The sequence below is a fragment of the Polyodon spathula genome, chromosome 8, assembly GCF_017654505.1.
Source record: "Polyodon spathula isolate WHYD16114869_AA chromosome 8, ASM1765450v1, whole genome shotgun sequence".
Taxonomy (NCBI): Eukaryota; Metazoa; Chordata; class Actinopteri; order Acipenseriformes; family Polyodontidae; genus Polyodon; species Polyodon spathula.
In genome coordinates this window covers 42,671,365-42,694,867 of record NC_054541.1, presented here as the reverse complement: position 1 = coordinate 42,694,867, position 23,503 = coordinate 42,671,365, and the positions used below count along the sequence as shown (strand labels likewise).

Sequence of the window (23,503 nt, the reverse complement as noted above, 5' to 3'; positions counted from 1 at the left end):
TCCACATAACCTGTTTATGTTTTACAGACCTTTTCCTTTTTTAGCAAATAAACATTCCCTTAGATTTTTAAATGAGTGCCTTTACAATTGCAGAGTGGTAATTTAGAACAATTTGGTTGTGATTTTGAAAATAGTTTTATAAAGTATATATTTGGCTTAAACTGTTTTTTAACATCATTGTGAGCAGGTAAATTGTTTTTGTTCCTGAAGAAATGTAAACAATGACTAATCTGTTGGCTACTAACAGTATAATAAGAATGTTGGCTGCATCTGAAGTGTCAGCATGGTACAGTGAGAAATACTTATTCATGATGAAAAAGATGAAATGTTGCGGTTTCTCCCAGTAACACAGCACATCATTGACTAATAAATATAGAATGTTACTTAATGAGACACCATTAAAACCTATTTCTAGCAGCTACAATTATAATGTCTATTGCTCAGAATGTCATTGATAAAAACCTACTGAATGCTTGACACATTAAACATTTTATATAAATAGTTTTAAAGACTACTCATCTATTGCAACAGCACTTGCAGTACTGTAAAGGCCTCGAACCTAAATCATGCAAAATAGACCACAATTGACAGTTTGTTCACAAACAAAAGGAAAAGAAAAAGACCACAAGAAAACGATGAGAACGGCGAAAACAAAAACCCACCAAAGAAAAAAAAAAAAAACAAGATATAGGTTTCAAGGAACCAGCCACTACGAGTTAAATGCATTAGACAACAGGAAACAAACAGCCTCGAGAACCACTGGTTAAGAGACCGAGACAAAGCAAAACAAACTAGAATGACACCTGCCAGACTTCAAAAGGACAACCACATAATTTAACCATAGACTAAACTCAGTGAATGAAAGAACAGAAACAACAGGACATAACTCAACTAGTAACTGGTATAGCCCATTCAGAATTAATAAAATAACACCACTGTGCCAGAAACTATTTTCCACTTAAGACCTCACATGATCTTCGATGCCCTCCTCCTCGCATCTTTTCATGTTTATTTATCCTCTTTTACCATTTTTTCTCACGTCTTTCACATCAATTTGACCTTTTTGTTATCTATTTCTCCTTGTGCCTTTGCCTCATGCCTATGTGACTAACTATCTATTCACACCTCTCCCAGATTAACGTCCCATTCGAGGATAATTAGCACCCACCACCTCTCTCAATGTGACCATTAGGAGTCCATTCACGTCACCTATATACAGTGGCTCTCAAAAGTAAAAAAGAAAGCGAGTGCATTGAATATACATTTTTTAGCTGATCCTATTAAAATAACTCACCAAAAAAAAAAACACACTGTTGTACTTTTGTTACTTTTAAAAGCTGTAGCAAGGACAGTCACATTAGATTTAAAATGCTAGGGATAGGGTCATTTAGTTTATAAGCACATCTACAGTATATACTTGCTGATAATAAATGTCTGTTGTACTTTTGTTACTTTTAAAAGCTGTAGCAAGGACAGTCACATTAGATTTAAAATGCTAGGGATAGGGTCATTTAGTATATAAGCACATCTACAGTATATACTTGCTGATAATAAATGTCTGTAATATTCACCCACTGAGGTATTTTAGTATCAGCGAAAGAATTATGGACAGGGATGTACAGATATACCACATTAACTGCCAAGACTTGTGCATCACATTATCAACTTGTATTGATTTTACTGTTCTGTGGTTTTTATATCCATTTCAGTGCATGGCAGATTATGTGGGAACATCTACAATCAGTGAGACTTGAGACAGGGCTCTACATGGGCTCTTTTTTTTTTGGGGGGGGGGGGGGGGGGGTCCTGGTGTACCACTGCAATGAAGGATAGTCAAGGTTTTTTGTTTTTTTTCCATTACAGAGACCAAAAAGTTACAGGTAATCTATTAATTACAGTTTATCATACTTGGAACAGTGGCAGAGGAAAAAGAAGACAGGCCCCACTGCAGAACCTTATTGTGGGCCCCCCTCCCCAGACGTTCATTTAACCGTTATTTATAAACATCAAACATCCAAATCAAGTGTTCAGTATTTAACTATATTTAATTATCAGCATGTTAGCATGTATGAAACAGATCAAGAACGTTTTCTACTGAACTACTTTATTTTGCGTGCATCTTTACATCCATCACTACACTATATTTAATCACTAACCCTACAAGGATTCTCCAATTCTGCGATCAGAAATTACAGAATTCAGTTCTGCACAGACATTTGCAGAAATTGCCTCACATAGGTAACCGTTATTATTATTATTATTATTATTATTATTATTATTATTATTATTATTATTAAATCAGAAATACAGTCATGTTGACCAACAGCTTCTGTTTAAACTACAGGATGAATCGTGCACATAGAATATAACTGCAAATGTCTGTGCTGAATAGTACCCCAAAACCTTCCATGAAAAAACCTGTTGAAATGAGGGAGGATACAATCTGAATTACTGGCACCGCACACCAGCAGCTACAGTTACACAAATGTGTAGCATCTGCAAATATAAATGCGAAAGATATTATAATTGTTAAAAAAATAAATAAATAAATAAATAAATAAAAACTTTCTAACTCCTCCGGGGCCCTCTGAGTGCATGGGCCCAAGGGTGGTTGCACCTGCTGCGCCTGCTATTGCTCTGCCACTGGCCTGGAATATTTTGCAAGAGCTGGCAAGTACCGCCAATACATTACCGTAATTATCCTTTATAGCCACAATTTCCTCCAGCTTCATTGATTATCACAATACCATAGACAGCCACTGTAATGAAAGATACAACCACCTCCTGCTGGGGCTTTAGAGGCTGCAGTCCAGGGCCTCCGATTTTGAATGAATAACAGCTTGTGACTGTATGGATCAGAACAACAGGTCTGTTTTACCAAACCGTATTGTGTTGGAGGAGCAGGGACTACTTGATCATATGACTTGACCTGCGATCAAGTCACGTGTCGCTTTTATCAGGTGTGCAGCAGCGCAAACGTGACGCAGATCAGAACCAGTAAATGTCTGACAAAGCAGCACTTAGGAAGTACGAGGACGACGGTGAAAAGCAGAAACACGACAAGAACAATGTCATTGCGAGGAAGATATGTTAAAAATAGATAAATAAATAAACACCAACGCTGACACGCTATTTTAATACAATACCAACAAATATATGTGGAGGTACCAGTATTTTGGAAATACAGAATTAAATTAACAGGAGTAAACGACCTAGGATTAGTGAGACAGAAAAATAAAAATAAGTCTCACCTTTTTCTCACTCTATTTTGATAGTGGTTTCGGGTTGTGTGTTTCCGTGTAGTTCTCTTTTAGACTGAGACATTCTCCTTCCAAATGCAAATAAACGAATTCATATTAAAATACCAGAGGCTGTGTTTGTGTCTGAGTTCCAGTTTGGCCTTGTGTGACTTTGATGGTTGTCTATTTTTAGGTTGTCTTAAAACACAGCCTGCCTAATTTGGACCCCAAAACAAACACACACACACACACACACACACACACACATACAATTAAAAAATACCTCGTTCCTGTGTGTGCAGCTCTGCTGATTCTGCTGACACAAATAATAATAAAAAAACAACATGTCATAACAAAGCGCTGTGTACTTTCCTTCTATTATTTGCTAAACATGTTTGACTGCATATATATTTACTACAAACCTATTATACACGTACATATTGGTAAGAAATAAGAACAACACATTTCCAGATAACCTGCTATTAGGACAAAAGAGTGCAGTTTGCATTTCCTATTTTTTTATTTGACACTGCAAGTAACTAACACTAGGCAAACTCTCATTTTCAAAACTGATGCTAATTCAAACATCGAATATGTCAAATATGGATCAGCTAAGATTGAATAATTTGACATTCATGTTAATCGAGTGTGGTGATAGTAAAACGGTAAGGGGAAGGAATTGAATATGCAAAGAGGGGCCTCATTACTCTTAATCCGGCCCTGACCTCCTGTTGCAGTGAAGGTTCATCAGAAGGAAATATTACTCCACCCTTAATAGTGCCTAATGTTGAAGAGATTCCCACCCTCATTACTCATGCTAGTATATTCAGATTTGGCTCAGCAGCTGTTGTGCATTGTGTTTTAGTTACAGTATGAAGCATAAAACCATTAATCAAATTGGTCTTTTCAAATGTTGTTTCAAACTATTAGATACTTTATAAAATATTCTGAGATGTTTCTGTTATGAAACTTTATTCTTTTGCCTGAGTATGCAAGGTGGTTCAAGCCACTGTCAAGTTAAAGGAAAAACTAAGAGGTGCACCATGGAGGTAGTATAGGTGATACTTTGCATATTTGCATCAATTACAACTTGGATGCTATACATAAAGCTGACAAAGACCACAGACATCTTAATACAGCAACCTTTATGAAGCAATGTGCCCCTGGTCAACTCTTGCTAGCAGAGAAGTTTTTTTACACTGCAGAATATACTCAACCCCCATCCACCCTTTACATGATAAACCTTTCTGTTTACTTTTGTATTTTGTGTCACTGAAACATTTTGCATTTGTCAACAGTATTAACTTTGCATTGCAGTAACAGGTGAACATAAAGCCACAAAAAAGTCCCTTAGCAGACATTAATAATGTAATGTATAGTTTAAGATTAAGGACTACACAACCAAGGTGCAGAAAACTAAATCTCAAAAATGACTCTACTTTACACTGCCCTTTTGCAAGTTAATACTTTGACTCCCCAGCACCAAAACTGGTGTACCCAAAAAGGCAGAGGGGACATAAAAGGGACATAACATAGTGTACCTCAACCTGGATTGCCTTTTAGAGCATTCCATACTTACTTCAGTTCAGTACCTGGCAAGCCATGAAAAAGCAGCATTGTGCTGAGACTGACAATCTGTTCTGCTGATCGCCGCCAGAGCAATCGTCACATGACATGGCGTCCTAATCTCCTTGGGAAACGTGATGGGCTGCCTGACCTTTATGCCGGGAAAAAAAAATGTATATACACAAAGAATTCTGCATGCTTCTGGGCACTAATGTTCTGTGAATTTGCCAAATTATAACGCGTATACTTTAGTTTTATATAGCCCACAGATAATGCGGGTTCTTACTGTCATGGCGAATCGTAGTTTTTTTTTTTTTTTGGCAACAATAGCAAAGTAATCATCAATAAATATTAATAAATAACCTATATAATAGTAATATCCAATGTATTAAAAGCTCAGATGTGAGTTTAAAATGTATGTGCTCCATCCTGCTGTAGTCAAATTTTCACACAGGTCTTAACACCCCCACCCAGCCACCACTACCGGGTTTTGCAATTGTCGGGAAGTCACAATTTGCTATTCATGACAAAAATGAACCATCAGAAACGCGCTTTACAAGATAGTGAGGAAGAATGCATAATACATTAAATACAGTGAAATACTGGGCATAGCACATTAAATACAAACTGTAAAAAAAAAAAAAAAACTGATAATGACAATGATAAAGTCGATTGTGGCCATGTTATCGACATACTGTACATTATTACATTAGTCTTCCAAAAAGGCAATTCTCACCCTGTTCAGCACGGTACTATAGTGGAAAAATACAGCTTGCCATTGTCTTGGTGTTTGTATACAAACTTCGTCATTGGACACCCCTCCCATGCTTTTACGTCACAACCACTCTCCTCCTACGAAGCTGATGCAATTCAGTTAAAAAGCCCTCGTTATTGCAGACTAGAACATTATAGACACCAGAGTGCCGTCTTCTCAAAATATAAAATAATACCAATAGAAAAGTAACATTATTTATTATTAAAAAAAAAACAAAGTACTGTCATTCATTGTTATATTTACTGAACTTACTATTTAATTGTAAAGTACATTTATTTTTTAAATTATACTTTGATATCTATTTAAACTTTTTTTTTTTTTTTTTAATTCAGTATTTTATCTATCCCGTTACTTCTACTGCATTGGATTTTACTCATCTCAGGAGGATTAAAATATTGGAAAGCAAGGTCATTTTACATATTGTTTAATTAAAGGAGTTAACAATATTAACGCTGTTGTAGAATCGTGAGGTAAGGAGCCTTTTAAAATGACACGTTCAAGTGTAACTCGTGTTTTTGTTTTATGCTGTGTTTTAGATTATTTTGAATGTTCTTTTTTTTCTCAGTGCAGATAAAATATAGAAAGAGGTACCGGTATTGTTTTTTTTTTTTATTTTGTTGTTATAAATTGTGGGTTTAATTTTATTTCAGGAAATACAGTGGTCGTTATCAATATATGGATATAATGTGACATTTCTAGTTATAATTATTTCAATAAATAAATATGTTATCATTTTCAGACAATTGTGTTTTAGATCAGCAATCCTGGAAAAAAAAAATATCGAGACAATGCTGCGCAGTCTTGTGACTTCTTACATTTTGCCTTGGAGTGGGAGGAGAGTTTTTTTTCTTCTTCTTCTTTTTTTTTTTTTTTTTTTTTTCTTTTGTAGGTTCTGGTACTTCTTAACTGAAAAGACATAACTAGTGATCTATAAACTAAATAACGACCCCTTTATTGTTAATTCTAATGAATGGAATTGTAAAGAGGTGACATTTGAGACGATACTGCGCAAGAAGGTCCTCAGCACGTGCCTTTGTTTCCATTCCAGACTTCTAGGGAAAAAGGTTAGGGCCTAGGATTAAATAAAAAATGCAAAATGATGCTGAATAATATGTAGCCATAATTAAACAAAAAACACCCAGCAGACCTGTGTTTGTAAAAATAAATAAATAAATAAAATTGCATGCATGTTTTCTATTAAAGTGTATATGCGGTACTGATTAAAGACTACAGGTTAAAAATAAAAAAGAGATAGGGGAAAAAAGAAATGAACCATAATTGCATTTGAATAGCTGTACACACATTTCCATCATCATATCGGTTTGGTGTTAGAGTGGCCGGCAGACACATCTTGGATGCAGTTTTGTAATTTTCCACTCTTTGGGTGAGTCAGCCCCAGCCACCCCCCCCTCCTCCCCGTAGCAAAACGTTGATCACGCGGTGCTGATCTAGAGGAGGATGCTGCAGCCTGCGCTGTGTATATTGATTATTCCATATTTCCTTAGGGACTGACCGTACAGCACTAGCAAGGACACAAGGACAAAGAGAGCACGAGAACTCAGAAGCAAGAGGAGGATAGAACCCGTGAGGCTACACTAAAGAATAAAGAAGACATTTCCTTTGGATTGCTTTTAAAGATGAAGCAAGGCACTGCAAAAACAGAGATGAGCCGGTTTAACATTTCACCAGAGGAGGACAGCACTGGCAGCTCCAACAGCAACGAATATGGCTACGCTGATTGTACCACTACAAAAGCCCCCATTAGCAGGTTAGCAATGTTTACAGATGGATACTTTAAAAAACGGACTGCGTGTGTTTGTCGTTGAACTTGAAATTCTATGTCATTGAGGGCTACATACTGGCAATTTGCCCACATTGTTGTGATGTATTTAGAACCGTATATTTGTAAAATGAAAAGGAATGGCAATTTATAATTATCATTTTGTTTAATGTATTTATTTATTTAGTCAATATCAAGATATGGACCCAGAGAGCCAGAATTTCCTCCCAGACTACCACCTTGGAAAGAAAAAATATGAAACTGAATATGTAAGTAAAAATAGAATACTGTATGGGTCAGAATATATTATCACACAATAGCACATGCCTCGAGTTGGTTTTGGGCAGTAATGCACAAGTGTATAGACAGATTAACAAGAAGTATAAAGTGATTTATTTCTGTTGTTTTTATTCATAAACTGCAGAAATAATGTATATGAGAAAATGTAAGCCCTATATCCGTACATTGGGAACACTATATCTGTTACCATGGCAACATAAAATATTAGAAGTAAATGAAAGTTTTTTTTGCTGATCTCAGTGGCCATTTTACTAGTCAACTGTAAAATCGTAAACATGCATTTCTATTCTCTGCAGTCTCCCGGTACAACCTCATTTGGAATGTCAGTATTCAATCTTGGCAACGCCATCATGGGTAGTGGCATCCTGGGACTTTCTTACGCCATGGCGAACACTGGAATTGCACTTTTTGTGTAAGTATCTACAATGATAACTGTAGCAGCTCCACTTTAAGACATATATGATGAATATATTAGCATATAATGTCTATCTATCTATCTATATATCTATATCTATATCTATATATATATATATATATATATATATATATATATATATATATATATATATATATATATATCCATCCCCATCCACTTGCTCCACACCAGGGTCCGTGATGAATTACTGAATCATGTGGGCACCGTGACGTGTGTGTTTACAAACAGAGCATGCTAAGTGAAATGAATCCGCTTAGCGTCTTTAATCCTTTTCAATCAGGCCAAAACCACACCTGAAATGTTATATAATGGCTGAAAGAGATGGGTTTGCCTCATCACAAGGATGCACGAATCAGCTTAACGTACATTTGCATTTAACTCTTTCATCAGTGGAGACATCTAGGAAAATAACTCTTCAAGACAGCACAACAACAAACTAATATATAAATATGTAGTTTATTTTTTATGTAATACAACATTTTGTATTAGTTATTTAAGGGTGGTCTTCCTGCATTTATTTTTTTTTAAATATGATTTATTATGATTTGTTTACTAGTAAAATTAGTGTTTTTTAAAGATTTTATTCATGGTTTTCAAAAGAGCTAGTATCAACTGGTGTGAGGTCAAGGTTTTGCTCAAATAATTTAAATATATAAAAATAATATGTAAATAGTGGTATTTATTTTTGTTTACCAAAATAGCGTTTTGTCATGTGCTCTATGGTTTGCATATACAAAGGCTCAGCTCACATATCAGTGCCAGACATGTTTCCTTTTGATATTCTTTACTGAACATCATTATAGCACACCATTCCTGGGAGCGTTCTTAAACACACGTTCTTTAACCTGGCCCTCTGCCAGAGAGGAAATCTACATGACATGAACCTGAAATAATTCAGATTAGAGACTATAAGAACCAGGGCTATGTATAAAGCAATTGTAAGCTTTAGTTGTTTCAAATTCCACACATTTCATCTGGCGTATTGTTGGTGAAACAGAATCTGTAGCTCAAATGAAACGGTACATTTATTCTGAGAGCCCCGAGAAACAACAGGATTTTTGGAACTAGCCCACATTTTGAAAAATACAGATACTCCAACAGCAGATAAACAAACTATGCCTGATTCAAAGCATAGCAAGCTGTGCTGTGATTACCGATTGATGAGTCTAGGAGGCTGGGAAAGAAGATACTATTTACAGTGTTTCCTCAGAGATGGGACGCTTAAGGGCAATTCCTTCAAAGTCATTACACATTATTACACAGTATTCACTCATGTAACCTGCCCAAAATAGTTGATTAATCCCAGCCTACTGTCACACTGAACTTCAAAGAAATGTTTATGTAGTATACAACTTTGCAGTTCATTCGGAGCGCTGAAGAAGACTGTTATGGATATCTTTTTGTATTTAAGCTTTTAAGGCCCTATAATGCTGTACTAGTGCAACATTTGAATCAATGTATATAGTTACACCATTTTTAGCGAGTGTTTTCATATCTTTTAAGAATTTAAATTTGAGAATTTTGTATGTTTCAGAGATACAAGTGAAACAAGTGTAACAAATACATTCTTAACACTTTCTGTTCCTTCATTTTACAGGATCCTCTTGATTGCTGTGTCTATATTTTCCCTGTATTCTGTACATCTTCTGCTGAAAACTGCAAATGAAGGAGGTAAAGAAATATGCAGTATGCTCCAAAGAAAATGAAACAATAACAGTGTTATTTATGAATAGAATTCCTAATATAATACTGAATGTTCTTTTTTTAGGATCATTACTGTATGAACAGCTGGGATACAAGGCATTTGGCATGCCAGGAAAACTGGCTGCTTCTCTTTCAATCACAATGCAGAATATTGGCGGTAATAATATTGCACATTTAATGTGTATTATTTCATTTGCTATAAATTGCAACATTTCAGATGTGTTATCCAGTTATATAAATATATTTATATTCTGTATATTTTGGTTTACTTCAGCTATGTCAAGCTACCTCTACATTGTGAAGTATGAGCTGCCAATTGTAATCCGAGCGTTCCTGGGCATGAACGAAAATACTGGGTATGTAGACTACTTGATGTAGACCTGTTTTAAAACTGACAGTTTTTAAAAATGTAAAGCTCCCTTTATTTAGCTACATGTTTAATCAATAGCGAGAGGAAAAAGTTACAAAATTAGGCTTTTTAATTAACTGTATGTAGAATACAAACAATGTTTTCATCATGGTGATGTAAACTTAAAACTGCTTTGGGGAAAAAAAAAAAAAGTTTATAATGTTAATATTTAAAGCAGTCATTCATTGAGTAGACATGTACCAGCCATTGTGTATCGCTTGACATAATAACTTTAGAATGCCTCAGAATACCACAGTCTCTTAGGATATAACCCCAGATCTAAAAAACAGAACATGGGGCCAGACAAGTTCATTTATAAGGTTCTTTCCTTGCGTTGAACTGAGCTTTGGTTGGAGATGTGCCAAGAGTAGCACAGCATAAATGGAAGTCAACTTCATGAAACCTAATCTTTAATGGAGATAATGTGTCATGCCCAGAAGTGTATAATTACTGACACCCATAAGAATGCTCTTGAATCTAATCTATCTAGATGGCTGCTTTTGACTTGGCTGTCTTTGACCTGGTAGATTTTATTGTCCAGCCTAACATTGTGTTTGAAACAATAAAAAAAGTCAAAGGGTAAAATTAACAGCATGCATTTTCTTTGTTTTCCAGAGAGTGGTATATCAACGGAGACTATCTTGTTCTGACAGTGTCCCTTCTCATTATCCTACCATTGTCCTTGTTAAGAAACCTTGGTAAGTAAACCTTCCGGATTTAAGAAACTCAAGTATGAATATAAATTGTGTGTAGTTTGCCAAGTCTCGTGTGTGTGTGTGTGTGTGTGTGTGTGTGTGTGTGTGTGTGTGTGTGTGTGTGTGTGTGTGTGTGTGTGTGTGTGTGTGTGTGTGTTGTCTGTTCATTCGTTAGATTATCTCAGTAATAGTTATGTTGAAGAGGAGTGTAGAGCTAAGAGAACAATCTTGAGGTGCCTCGTTCTATATGATGACACCAAGCAGTTTTGCAATGACTGCTGATAACAGAGAGGAAGCAGCAGTCTTACAATGGGTTCTATGCTTTGTTTTCCAGGGTATCTTGGCTATACCAGTGGCTTCTCCTTGCTCTGTATGGTCTTCTTTGTTATTGTTGTAAGTATATTAGTAATTCAAAGTGCAGTATTTATGCAAAAGATACTTTTGGGTAGATTGTTATAGGAGTATACTAAAGTTGATTCAAATTATACACGTAGCATTTATGGAACACTTATTACCTACACCTTCATTTCTAAAAGTTTTTTTAAAAATTGTATTTGTTTTTCCCTCTCTAGGTTATCTACAAGTCATTCCAAATTTCCTGCTCTCTGATTTTTGAAAATGATGCTCTTAACGCGACTCTGAACTACACTGTAGCTCACGTTGCAGCTGCAGTTCATGAAACGGCTGTGACAGTGCACAATGTCTCTTCTGATGAGGACACGTGCACAGCCAAGTATTTTGTCTGGAACTCCCAGGTGTGTGTTTCATTAGAGAAGAATTCTAGTACCTATTTGGTTCTGCAACATTAAGTTGTATCAGTCTAACACAGGAGTGCACTGACTACATTGGGATGTATTATAATGTTCTCTGTCATTCTTTCAGACTGTCTATGCTGTGCCGATCCTGACCTTTGCCTTCGTGTGCCACCCTGCTGTGTTACCTATCTACGAGGAGCTGAAAGAGTAAGTGCAAAAAATACCCATGTGATAAATGTGAATGAAGCATAACAAGTTGCAGATTGACAATAGACCTAATACTGTAGGTATTATGTACTGCTCGTCATATCCTAAACATCCCCTTTTTGTTTTGTTTTGCAGTCGTTCCCGCAAGAGGATGCAGAACGTGTCGAACGTTTCCTTCTTTGCCATGCTTATCATGTACCTCCTGGCTGCTCTTTTTGGATATATAACTTTCGGAAGTAAGTTATTTTTTTATTTTATAACATAGACTACATTTTAAAAGCTAAACCTACAGGTGAACTTGACTGTAATATCTTAGACCAGCCTCAGTGGGAACAATTACACAATCTAGAAGAAGTCACAACTGGCCTGAGGAAAGTTGCACCTATTGGTTTTGAGTTTTCTCTGTATTTCTTGTTATAGCTGGTATTTTCTCATTCAGAGAATATACCACACTGTGACTGCCTGTTTGGCCAAAGCCAAACATATCTCCATATCTCAGCAGTTTGGATAGTACATGTGAAAATCTTTAATCATCTTTATGGAAATGCATGTAAAGCAAGATGTATGACGAGAGCAGAGCTTGATTAGGATTTGCTATGTTGTTTGCAGACAACGTGGAACCAGAGCTCCTTCACACTTACTCCAGGGTTTACAAGTTTGATGTCGTCCTCCTTATTGTGCGCCTTGCAGTGCTGACCGCTGTCACGCTCACAGTCCCTGTTGTGCTGTTTCCCGTAAGTATAAATAGAATTTATGATAAGGATGTTATTTGCTCTGTTTTAACATTAAGTACAGCTTTTATTTGAAAATGCGTACATATGCACATGCGGTCACTGTGTAAATCCTCCTCCCTTTTCACATAACCTAACTCTGCGTTTTCCTTTTCTTCTCCTCAGATCCGTACATCAGTTAATCAGCTGCTGTGCGCCTCAAAGGAATTCAGCTGGGTCCGTCATACCATTATCACTTTCGTTCTCTTGGGCTTTACCAACATACTTGTTATTTTCGTGCCCACAATCAGGGACATCTTTGGATTCGTTGGTAAGTTTCATTCATTTTATCTTTACTAAATTCAGCAAAAATGTATGTGCGTGTGAGGGAGAGGAGGAGTCCTTTAAACACTTTCCTTTTTGTCCTTGTCTTCGTACAGGTGCTTCCGCTGCTGCTATGCTCATCTTTATTCTCCCCTCTGCATTTTACATCAAGCTGGTGAAGAAGGAACCAATGAAGTCAGTTCAGAAGATTGGGGTACGTATTAATTAGCCATTTACAGACTTTTCCAAAACGACTTACAGAGACTGTCATAGTGGTTTATTATATGCCTTCAAGTATGGATGTTAATTGAACAAATAGTTTGCTATGTGAAGTGTATGTTCATTGGATTGTTTTGATATTTTTATTGTCTAGGCTGTAATCTTCTGTATCAGCGGCTTCTTCGTTATGATTGGAAGCATGACCCTGATCATCCTGGATTGGACCCAGAATGCTGCTATGGCTGACGGCCATTAAACAAACCTGGAAGTCACTGTCTTCTGGCTGCAATGTAATCCTTACTAAACAGTGACTTTACCCACACTGACAAAAAAAAAAAAACACAAAAAAAAATGCATACCTATTCTTAAAAAAAAAAAAAATAGCAGAGAAAACTGTTTTTTTTGGTGGATGAACAGCTTGGATTGCAAAGACTGCATTACAAAGTACATTTTTGCTCTACCACAGCCAATGGGCAGCGACTTATACCATTCCAAGAGAATGTAATAGACTCTGTACAGTATGCTATTAGGCCACATGGATGGCATTTAAAACTGTTCCTGTTTCCAGTGATATATATTTTTTATGACAGTTTCTTCTTTTTTGTGTTAGTTACAGTACTATATTTTGAATGTGTCTAAAGCAGGGGCATACATCTAAGCCTAAAATGCAGCTATGAAGTTCCAGTTCAGGTATTTGCATGTGTTTTTTGTGCATACTGTATTTGGGCACAACTGTAGTTTTCACTTCCTGATTGTCAGCTGGTGCCCCTTAAAAGGGAATTACCAGATTTAAAGAAAAAAAAAAAAAAATGTGTATGAAGCAGAGTTATTGAGTCCTATACAGACTGTATTCAAAAGTTAAAGCACTTCTGCTTTACTTGGCCAAAAATAATTAAGAAATAAGTATTTACTTGTATTTTTAAGGATGTATCTTCCTTACACTACTTTTAATTCAGGTTTATCAAGTGTCAGAGCAATTTTATCAATGACTTTTTAACAGTGTTAAACCCCAAAGGTTAGCTGCGCTTGGTAATGTAATTAGCTTTAGTGAAAAAAAAAAACATCAAATTTAATAAAACCTGTTTATAAGAGTCTTTATAGTGACGTATTTGTGAAGTGTATAATTAGACTATCTACAGAGGTACAATGTCAATAGAATGGCTTTATAAACAGGTTCTGTCGTATTCTAGTTCTTCATCTCTGCTCTACAGTATTAAAAGCACGATGTTTGAACTGATCAAGCCTACTTTGTAAAGAGGGTGCAGTAATAAAAGAAACGTAGTTGGAGAGACATAACAAAACAGGTGCCATCACAAGTACCTTCATTTATTTCTTGCCAGCCACTAACTTGTTTGCATTTAATTTGATTTTTTCGCTATATGTGACTACTTTAAATGTAAAACTGCACATGAAAAACAGTAATGGGATTATACCTTGAAGAGGCTACCGGATATAAGTGAAAAGTGCACATAAAATGTCACTGCCTGTTCCTGTAGCTTACAGCAGCAACGTTTCCTGTTTTTACAACCTAGTCAAAATGTGATGCTTTATTTATAAGTTGATTGCTTTTCTTTGAACACAGGCTCTTAAAGATGCATGTAATGTATATGGCTTCCCTGTGTGTTGCGTTATGTTTACAGAAATATGAAAGCATCTCGATGGGACCTACTATGTGAAAATTACAACTGCTGTTCTACTGTCACCTCATGTTTAAAGGTGTACTGTGCTTCTGATACAAATTTCAGCAGTTGATGGCGTTATATTGTCCTGCGATATTTATGGAACAACATGACATAAGCGTAATTTAATCTATTTTACTATATTTATATAAAATGTATATATGTATATTTATATTGGTTTGAATGTATATATATTTTTTTTTTTTGTTGTTGTTTTTTTTATATTATCTTTTTTGCAAGTTGTTAAATATTGCGGACCTGACCAGGGCTGCTAATTTCAAGTTTCATTAAGAGCCTGTTGATTTCTCCCACCAGTCGTAATGGATCAGCTAGCTTTTATCTTCTTAGTAGTGAAAGCTATCCCTCAGACCACTAATTGTAATTCAAGCAAAACGTGTGATATTTTAAGTAGAAAACAAAAACAATAAACATATAGATTATTGAGTAGCACATTTATTTTGTATTATTATTATTATTATTATTATTATTATTATTATTATTATTATTATTATTATTAATATTTGTTGTCGTCATCGTCCACCCCCAATGGGTGCTGCCAATTTGGAAACAATTTAGAGGGCACACATTAAGTATTGTTCTCATTTTGACTGTAGAGCTCTGTTGAACTTGAGTAAGTCCATAGCAAACTATGGCTATTCACTGTCACTTGAACTTTATATTGCTGATGATTGCTGTTAAACATAATTATCCTCAACTCAATGTCATCTACCTTTTTGCTAAAAACCTAATTACACCTGATAGACGTACTACAGATCGATTAATGTCAGTGAAGTCTTGCTTTTGCTAGTTTACAATGGTTTGTGTACACTGTAGAAATACTGTATGTGTTGGTCCTGCATACATGTTTTCTGTATTCCATTATGTATGTATATTTCAGCACTGTTGGCGAGTAAGCAAACTAGAAATATCATCGAGGCAGAGAGAAAGAGAGCATTAACATCTGTGCTGTACTCTTGTTTCAATGAAACATTATGTAGATCCTGTAATTATAACTAAATAAAAGTTATATATAGTGTAAACCCTAAGTAAATATTGTTTCTTGTCTGGATTTCATTCATAGTGAAGGGTCTTCATTTATTTTGTTACAGTGGCCTATTATGAAACAAGTGCAAAGGTAAAGGAATACGATTATTTTAATGTGTAAAACCATGGAGAATGTACTCTGAAGAACAACATGCGGTTTAAGCAATTTCTCGTTAGCCTTCAAATGTAGCAATAGAACCCTGTTCCACTACTGTACAAACAAGATCAGCTACCAAAGCAATGCCCACAATCCAGGGTTTTATTGTGTAATCACTTGTAAACTATTCATTTGCAGACTTTTAAATTGTGGATTTACAGATGTATTTATTGCTTTTTAAAGTTCCAGCTGAATGTACCCTGCTAGTGCCCACCAATGAAGATGCATTCAAACTTTGTATCAAAATAGGGTCCCCAATCTTTTTTTTTTTTTTTTTTAAAGCTCAAAAAGAGTTAAAAAGGCCAAGGAATGCTCTTTGAAAGTTTGCAGAAATATTCCAGGAAATCCGTTTGTTTTCCAGAGGGTGTGCTTCATTGTTCTTATCAAATACTTATCAAACATGGAAAAATACAGGAGACAGGAAGATGTGCTGTACCTTCCTATTGCTTCAATTTATTTATGTAGGCCCCTTTAAAAATCGGCGATTGTTGGCCACTGTTATTATTAACTGCATTAGAAAAAACTACTAGCCCCATAATGCAATTTCGCGCCCATACGGATTGAACGTTACACTGCAGAGTGTTAATCAATAGAGCACCAATCAGGAAGGAGAATCGCCTGCACATCCCACCTTACCAGACGCCGTTATAAGGATAAGCTCCGCCCGGAACGGGGGTCTTGGTCTCTTTCTCTTGGTTTTGCTTGGTTTTGGTGGATGTTGTATTTTTTTTTTTTTTTTTCTCCCTCAGTCACAAGGGAGACTACGCAGATGGCCCCTGGTTTTATGAAGACGATTCAGTGCGTTAAGAAAAAAAAAAAGACATTCGCATTCCCAAGTCAACATCAGCTACTCAGACAAGTAAATAAGTTCTAAATATTGCTTGTTTTGCTCTGGTAGCTCAGAGTCGGGTTACATTTATATAACTTAAGGGTGTAAATTTATTTTCTGTCATCACATTCCTGTCAATAAATCACGTTTCTATTGTACAGTAAGTGCCGTTTCTGATCAGAACATGTGCATGTGTATCTAGCAGTAGTACTGTTGCTACATAAACAAAAGCCACAAATGTATAAGCTCTATCCAAAACAAATATCTGCAATTTATAAATAAATACCCGTTTTTGGAAAAAAAAAAAAAAATCTGTTCCATTTTTCATTATTATTACCATTGTTATTATTATAAATATATGCTACAGCTCAGATTTAAGAAGTAGAAGTCTTTCCTACCGTTTTCATTGCTAAGTTAGGACAGCCATTATGCACAGATTAAAGTTCCGTTAATTCATTTTTTACATATACATAGTGTGGCTGAGCCTTGACCTCTAAAATGTTTAAGGTTAGAAGCAAATATCTTTTGACAAACAAAATGAGGAAACACCTGCACAAAAGTGTCTGACTGCGATAAATGGGTTGTGCTTCTCTTTAAATCCACAGCATGAGCTGCTGCTCCTGCTACAGATATGAGGCATTATTTTGGGAGGAGAGTTGCGACAGCTTGTTCTGCCTTTACAAGGGAAGTACAGGCACAGTGTGTTTCTCCGCTGCTTATAATTGCAGCATCCAGAATATGCTATAATACATACAGCAGCTTCCCTTGTCACAAGAGCGTTAAAGCACTACAATTGAATTCCCTGTGGAGTAGGTTCACTACATTGTTCCAGTTTAACAATATGTAAGTGCATTCTGTTTCATCAGAAAGTAGCCCTGGTTGAGAGTGTGGTTTGTTTAAAGTTTGCCATTTTAGCTGGGTTATTGTTGTACGAAACACAATTTACAGTTCATATTTTAAACATGTTCTTTCTAACCCTTTCAAAATGGATATCTGCCAGATTCACTGTCAGAAACATGTGACAGTGCTTATCACCTTTCTAACTGAGGACAAACACAGCTCTGCACAGATATTAAATTTATGTAGAATCAACAACATTTTAAACCATGCAGGTGGGCTATGACTCAGGTCTATGTCACATCACTATTGACCTTGGTTATTTATAGCAGGAAGTAATCTACTGTTAATGACCCAGAGTGCTTACAAACATGAGAACTTCCTCTGAAATAACCTTTCTTTCTTTAAGCTCAGTATATTGTGAATCCATTTACAGAAGAGCCTGCAGCTTTGTTTCCTGCTATTATTATTTAAAATTTGGAGGATCAGATAAAAGTTTACCAAGTTACAGTAAAACATGGATGTGTGTGTTTGGTGGCTGGTGGCCATATTGGCTCAGGAGGAACAGCCTGGAGTCAAGATGGCCACCGCTTGCATAGCCACCCACTAAACTGGGCTTGTTTAAATGTTTAATTGATTGATTTAAAGGGTAGAATGTGGTCAGGTGGTGATTGGATGATTAATTGTCAGCCAACCCCTGGTCACATGATATGAAAGCACAAATAAATATTTATTTTGGGGAGAGAGCATGTGCCTCAAGAAGGTTCAGTAAAGGCCTTGCCAAGGCCTTAAAGAGAAGAATGTTTCAGCGAAGCCATTACCAAGCCTGAATAGTACAAGGTGTGTTTTGTTTGTAAAATAAAGATCTGTGCAGGGAAGCATCTTACCCATCATGTGTTAGGGAAAATACTAAAAGTTTATTTCTCAGTGTATTTATTTACAAATATTTGAAAATGTATAAATAAAAGTGCGCCAAGGCATAAACTGCAGTTTCTGCCTCTGATCACTTCATCTCCTCCCCCGGCTCTGTAAATGGTGGCTCTTCCTTCTCTGGCTCTGGAGGCAGCGCTGCTTCTCCTTCTCTGGCTCTGGAGGCAGCGCTGCTTCTCCTTCTCTGGCTCTGGAGGCAGCGCTGCTTCTCCCTCAGGAGACAGACACCTGCTCCGGTAGCAATGCAGTGTGCGGTCAAGGATGGTCAACAGCAGGAGTAGCAAATACACAGAGACAGTAACTGCAGATACAAATAAACAAAAAGAAAACCCAGGGAGAACTAAAACATTTTTTTTAGTATTTTCCCTGACTAACGCAGCATAACATAGCATAACACCGAGGTGTCTGTTTTTGATAGCCCTCACTTGCAGGACCTTTTCACACTGTCTTCCTGACAGAATAAAGTACTTCACAACAAAATGAAGTGTAAAACAGGGCATGCATGTAAATGTATTACTTTACACAACACAAGTCAAAATAAACAAAAAACCTAACTCCATCAAGGCATACTTAAACTAAACTTTTCACCAGTTCTAACTATACCGGACAGCTATGCTGTTTACCGGTTACAAAACACACATACCTTGTCATAAGGTTACACATAAAGTTCCCCACAGACCTTAGCCCTAACACAGATAGCCTCTCCATGTGCTGCCCTGCTTATATACACCTGCCTAAATTACATGCATGTGTCGCTAATTAAATTAATTAAACAATTAAACCTGTGGCTGTGTAAACCAGCCACAAAACACGTTGTCCTGTGTCCTGGGCCTCTGCCCTGTAACAATATATATCAAAACTGTTCTTTGTATACCACAACGTTAACGCTTTTGAAGTGGTTTGAATTCCTTCAGGGTTAACTAAAATTTAAGTGAACAAAGAATGGTACCAATTAGGTTTTACTTTCAATCTTTCAATGTGAGATGCACTTCAAAGGTCATGGATCCACTTCAATACAGATTGAAACCCTCCTTCCACACTGACATACCAAGTGCAATAACACTGCTGGATTTCCACATAATACTTCAATTTAGAGAAATATAATGCAGAGCCACAAGAGGTAAATGCATTATGTGGAACAAGGAAACTAACAGACTGATACATTCTGTGACGTAGGTTTTAATCTGGGTTGTTTCCAGTGGAAGGAAGATCTTCTCTGAGTACTAAGGGGAATAAGCAGTATCTAACATCGGACTGGTCACTAATCCCATTTTTTAATCTGCTAAAGCATCTTCATTTCACTGGGGCTCCCTAAATAAAAAGAAAGTAAAGGATGAGGCAGGATTTAGGATGAAAGACCACAGTGGGGAGACACACACACTTAACTTAAGAAACAGAGACGCAGCTGCAAACAAAAACAACAAAAGCATTTGAATATTGGTTCTCTGAGTTTTCAGTACCAGCCTCCTTACGTCACTGTGTACCGCATCTGACTTTCTCGGTTTCTCCTCATTTGACTAATTTATTGCAGCAGGATTAGATTTGTTGAGTAGATTGTTCAGACGTTTCTGAAAAAGCCGGGTATAGGGGTCTTGTTCAATTCATCCATCTTCTAAATGGAAACTTAATGTTAGCTTTTAATAAATCTGTTCCCCATTCTGCCTTTGTGTCCTTGTGGTCTCTTGTGACTGTTTAAAAGAACCACTTGTGATGACCCCTCTGCATGATTAAATCATAGTGGTAGTTGCTCTTTTTGGGCAAAACAGTATTTAGAAAATTGAGCTTACCTTTTTTTTTCATTTACTGTTGATTATTTGCAAAAAGATGTTAGTATCTTGTTATTTTTTTAGAAGGTGATAAACAACAATTCAGTACTGAATATGATTCGTAAAGTTACCAATAAAAACTGTTTATTATATGCCATGTAGCAACCATATCTGACTTTCAAACCAGTGTGTTTACTTAAAACTGTGATGTCACTGGTTCAAATCCTAGCTCAATCACTGACCCTAAGCAACTGTTAACCTCCTTGTGCTCAGTCTTTTGGGGGAGATGTTCTTGTAAGTGACTCTGTAGTTGATGCATAGTTCACACACCCTAGTCTTGTATCTTTTAAAGCACTTTGTGATGGTGGTCCTCTATGAAAGGTGTCATATAAAGATTATTATTATCCACTCGCTTAGCAACCACTTCGGATCATTCCTTATTCTCTATCTTCTTTCAGATCATCCCTTATTATCTATCTACTTTGTAATACAGGAATGAGTAACTTCAGGGAATAATTATAGATGTAATTGTTTGATTTAATTTAATGGGTGTCATCTGCCTGTAAATAGCCAGCAGGTATATGCAGTGCCTTGAAAAAGTCTTCACACCCTTGAACATTTTTCACATTCTGCTGCCTAAAAAATAAAATTCACAGTGCATTCAAGTAGGAGTTTGTTTCATTGATCTACAAAACATCATCTACACTTTCAACGTCAAAGAACAATTCTAGAAATATTCAAAAATTACTTAAAAATAAAAAACAAAAGGTCTTGATTGCATAAGTCTTCACACCCTTTGTCATAGAAACCCAAACTAGCTCAGGTACAACAAACTGCTTTAACAAGGCACATAATAAATTAAATAGAGCCTACCTGTGTCCAATCATAGTAGTTCAACTTATAAGAATACTCCTTGGTGAAGAATCAAGCTGTTTCTGTTGTATGAAGTGAATTTGAAGCAACTGGCAAGACATGCCAAAAACAAGGAGCTGCCAAAAGAACTCCGGGATACAGTTATTGAAAGGTACAGATTGGGGGAAGGCTATAAGAAACTTTCAATGTCTTTGAATATCCCTTGAGGCACTGTCAGGTCCATCATTGTAAAGTGGAAACAGTTTGGGACCACCAAGACACTGCCTCAATCAGGCCATCCCTCCAAAGTCAGTAGCCGTGGCTTAAGGAAACTGCAGAGGGAGGTCACTGTGAGGTGTAAGATTACTTTAAAAGAACTACAGAGGTCTCTGGCTGAGATTGGGGAAACTGTTGACTGACTCAGGAGTACCCCACAAACATGGCCTGTGTGGAAGGGTGGCAAGAAGGAAGCCACTGCTGAAAAAAAGCCATATGATGTGCTGCATAGCTTTTGCAAAGAAACACTTAGGAGACACGGCAGGCATGTGGGAGAAGGTTTTGTGGTCTGATGAGACCAAACTGGAACTTTTTTGTCTCAATGCTAAGCGATATGTGTGGCGTAAACCAAACACAGCACATCAGCCTGCTAACACCATCCCTTCAGTAAAGCATAGTGTGGCAGCATTATGTTTTGGGGATGCTTTGTAGCAGCAGGGACAGGGAGACTTGTGAAGATTGAGGGAAAGATGGATGGTGCAAAGTACAGGCAGATCCTGGAGGAAAACCTTTTCCAGTCTGCCACAGACATGGGACTGGGGAGAAGAGTCACCTTTCAGCAGGACAATGATCCTAAGCACAAAGCAAAGGCAACAATGGAGTGGCTCAACAAGTTGAAAGTGAATGTCCTCGAATGGCCTAGTCAAAGCCCAGACTATAGAAAATCTGTGGCAAGACTTGAAGACTGCAGTCCACAGATGATCCCCAGCCAACTTGAAAGAGCTTGAGCTATTCTGCCAAGAAGAATGGACAAAAACTGCACCATCCCGCTGTGTTAAGGTGGTAGACACTTTTCTAAAACGACTCATTGCTGTTATTGCTGCAAAAGGCTATGTTAGGTTATGGCTTCACCAAGTATTGACTCAAGGGGTGTGAAGACTTATGCAATCAAGACTGTTTTTTTATTTTTAATTACTTTTTGAATATTTCTAGAATTGTTCTTTCACGTTGAAAGTGTAGAGGATGTCGTGCATATCAGTGAAACAAACTCATACTTTAGTGCATTGTGAATTGTATTTTTTAGGCAGTAGAATGTGAAAAATGTTCAACGGTGTGAAGACTTTTTCAAGGCACTAACTGGAAAAAATGTTTATACTAAGTAGTCTGAGAGAAAGCAAGAGGCTGGCCATTGGTGAGAGGTATTGTGTGAACCTGTGTGAACCTGTGTGAACCTGTGGTCTATTGTATTGGTTACTGGTAAATGGCTTAGCCATCCAGTTATAGTTAGTTGAAGAAAATAAAGTATAGTTTGGTACTCCATGTGGGAGTTAGGATTTATTTTATTTATTTATGTAACTAATAAGTGCGCAACCGCACTAAACTTAAATTTCTGTGACTGGGTCTGTTAAAAAGGAGCAAACAAACCTGTGAAATCCTTCACAATATATATTAGACATGTTGCAGTTTTCTACTCAGATGCATTATAAGCATAACAAATTTACTCAAAGCCTCCACTAGTGTTTTCTACTATTATAACAACCTTGACTTGCATAAAGAAGGAAAAACATTGAGTGAAATAGCTTGCATCACTTGATTTTCAAGGTATGGTATCCGAAGCATAATCAACAAGTACAGAGAAACATCATCTGTAATTGACAAACCCAGGACTGAAAGACCCAAAAAGCTATCTAACAAGGATGAGCAATACTTGAAGATAATATATCCTTAAGGATACTACTGTTGATTTGATGGACAACGACACCTGTGCCGTTCCTTAAATCCTTAAGGAAAGCAACAGTTTGCGCAACGGGAAGAAAGAATAAGGGAATTCCTCCTGTTTCGTATAGTCCCGTCGAATGTCCGTTCGGGACGTCCACGGACCGGTCAGATGTCCCAAACTACCACGTGACACTCGGTTCCCTGGGGGACCGACTGGGTTAGGGAACGGGGAGCCAAGGACCTGGCCCCAGTCTGATAAACCTTGCGGTGGGGGGACCTTGAGGTCAGGTTTGGCCAGCCTGGGAACTCCAGTCCATGTGTAGGACGTGAGGTGCGTCTCACAGGAAAATGGCCT

The 23,503-nt window shown here is 36.9% G+C and overlaps 1 protein-coding gene across 1 annotated transcript; it reads left to right on the top strand.

The window, feature by feature from the left end:
* The first annotated feature begins 5,748 nt into the window (after positions 1–5,748).
* Positions 5,749–15,844, top strand: LOC121319987 (sodium-coupled neutral amino acid transporter 2-like). The gene is made up of 16 exons (XM_041258032.1): positions 5,749–6,050; positions 7,086–7,348; positions 7,548–7,629; positions 7,957–8,072; positions 9,694–9,767; positions 9,865–9,957; positions 10,075–10,156; positions 10,825–10,907; positions 11,239–11,297; positions 11,477–11,659; positions 11,787–11,866; positions 12,002–12,102; positions 12,476–12,600; positions 12,763–12,907; positions 13,017–13,114; positions 13,274–15,844. Exons 2-16 carry the CDS (start codon positions 7,218–7,220, stop codon positions 13,373–13,375), a joined length of 1,554 nt encoding a protein of 517 aa, XP_041113966.1. The 5' UTR covers positions 5,749–6,050; positions 7,086–7,217; the 3' UTR covers positions 13,376–15,844.
* Positions 15,845–23,503: the final 7,659 nt, after the last annotated feature.

What these genes read in the sequence shown, in the direction of transcription:
- LOC121319987 (XM_041258032.1), top strand. Translation starts at nt 7,218, where the DNA reads ATGAAGCAAGGCACTGCAAAAACAGAGATGAGCCGGTTTAACATTTCA. An exon ending in AAAAATATGAAACTGAATAT is followed by an intron (nt 7,630 to 7,956) that starts GTAAGTAAAAAT and finishes TATTCTCTGCAG; the next exon opens with TCTCCCGGTACAACCTCATT. An exon ending in ATTTTGTCTGGAACTCCCAG is followed by an intron (nt 11,660 to 11,786) that starts GTGTGTGTTTCA and finishes TCATTCTTTCAG; the next exon opens with ACTGTCTATGCTGTGCCGAT.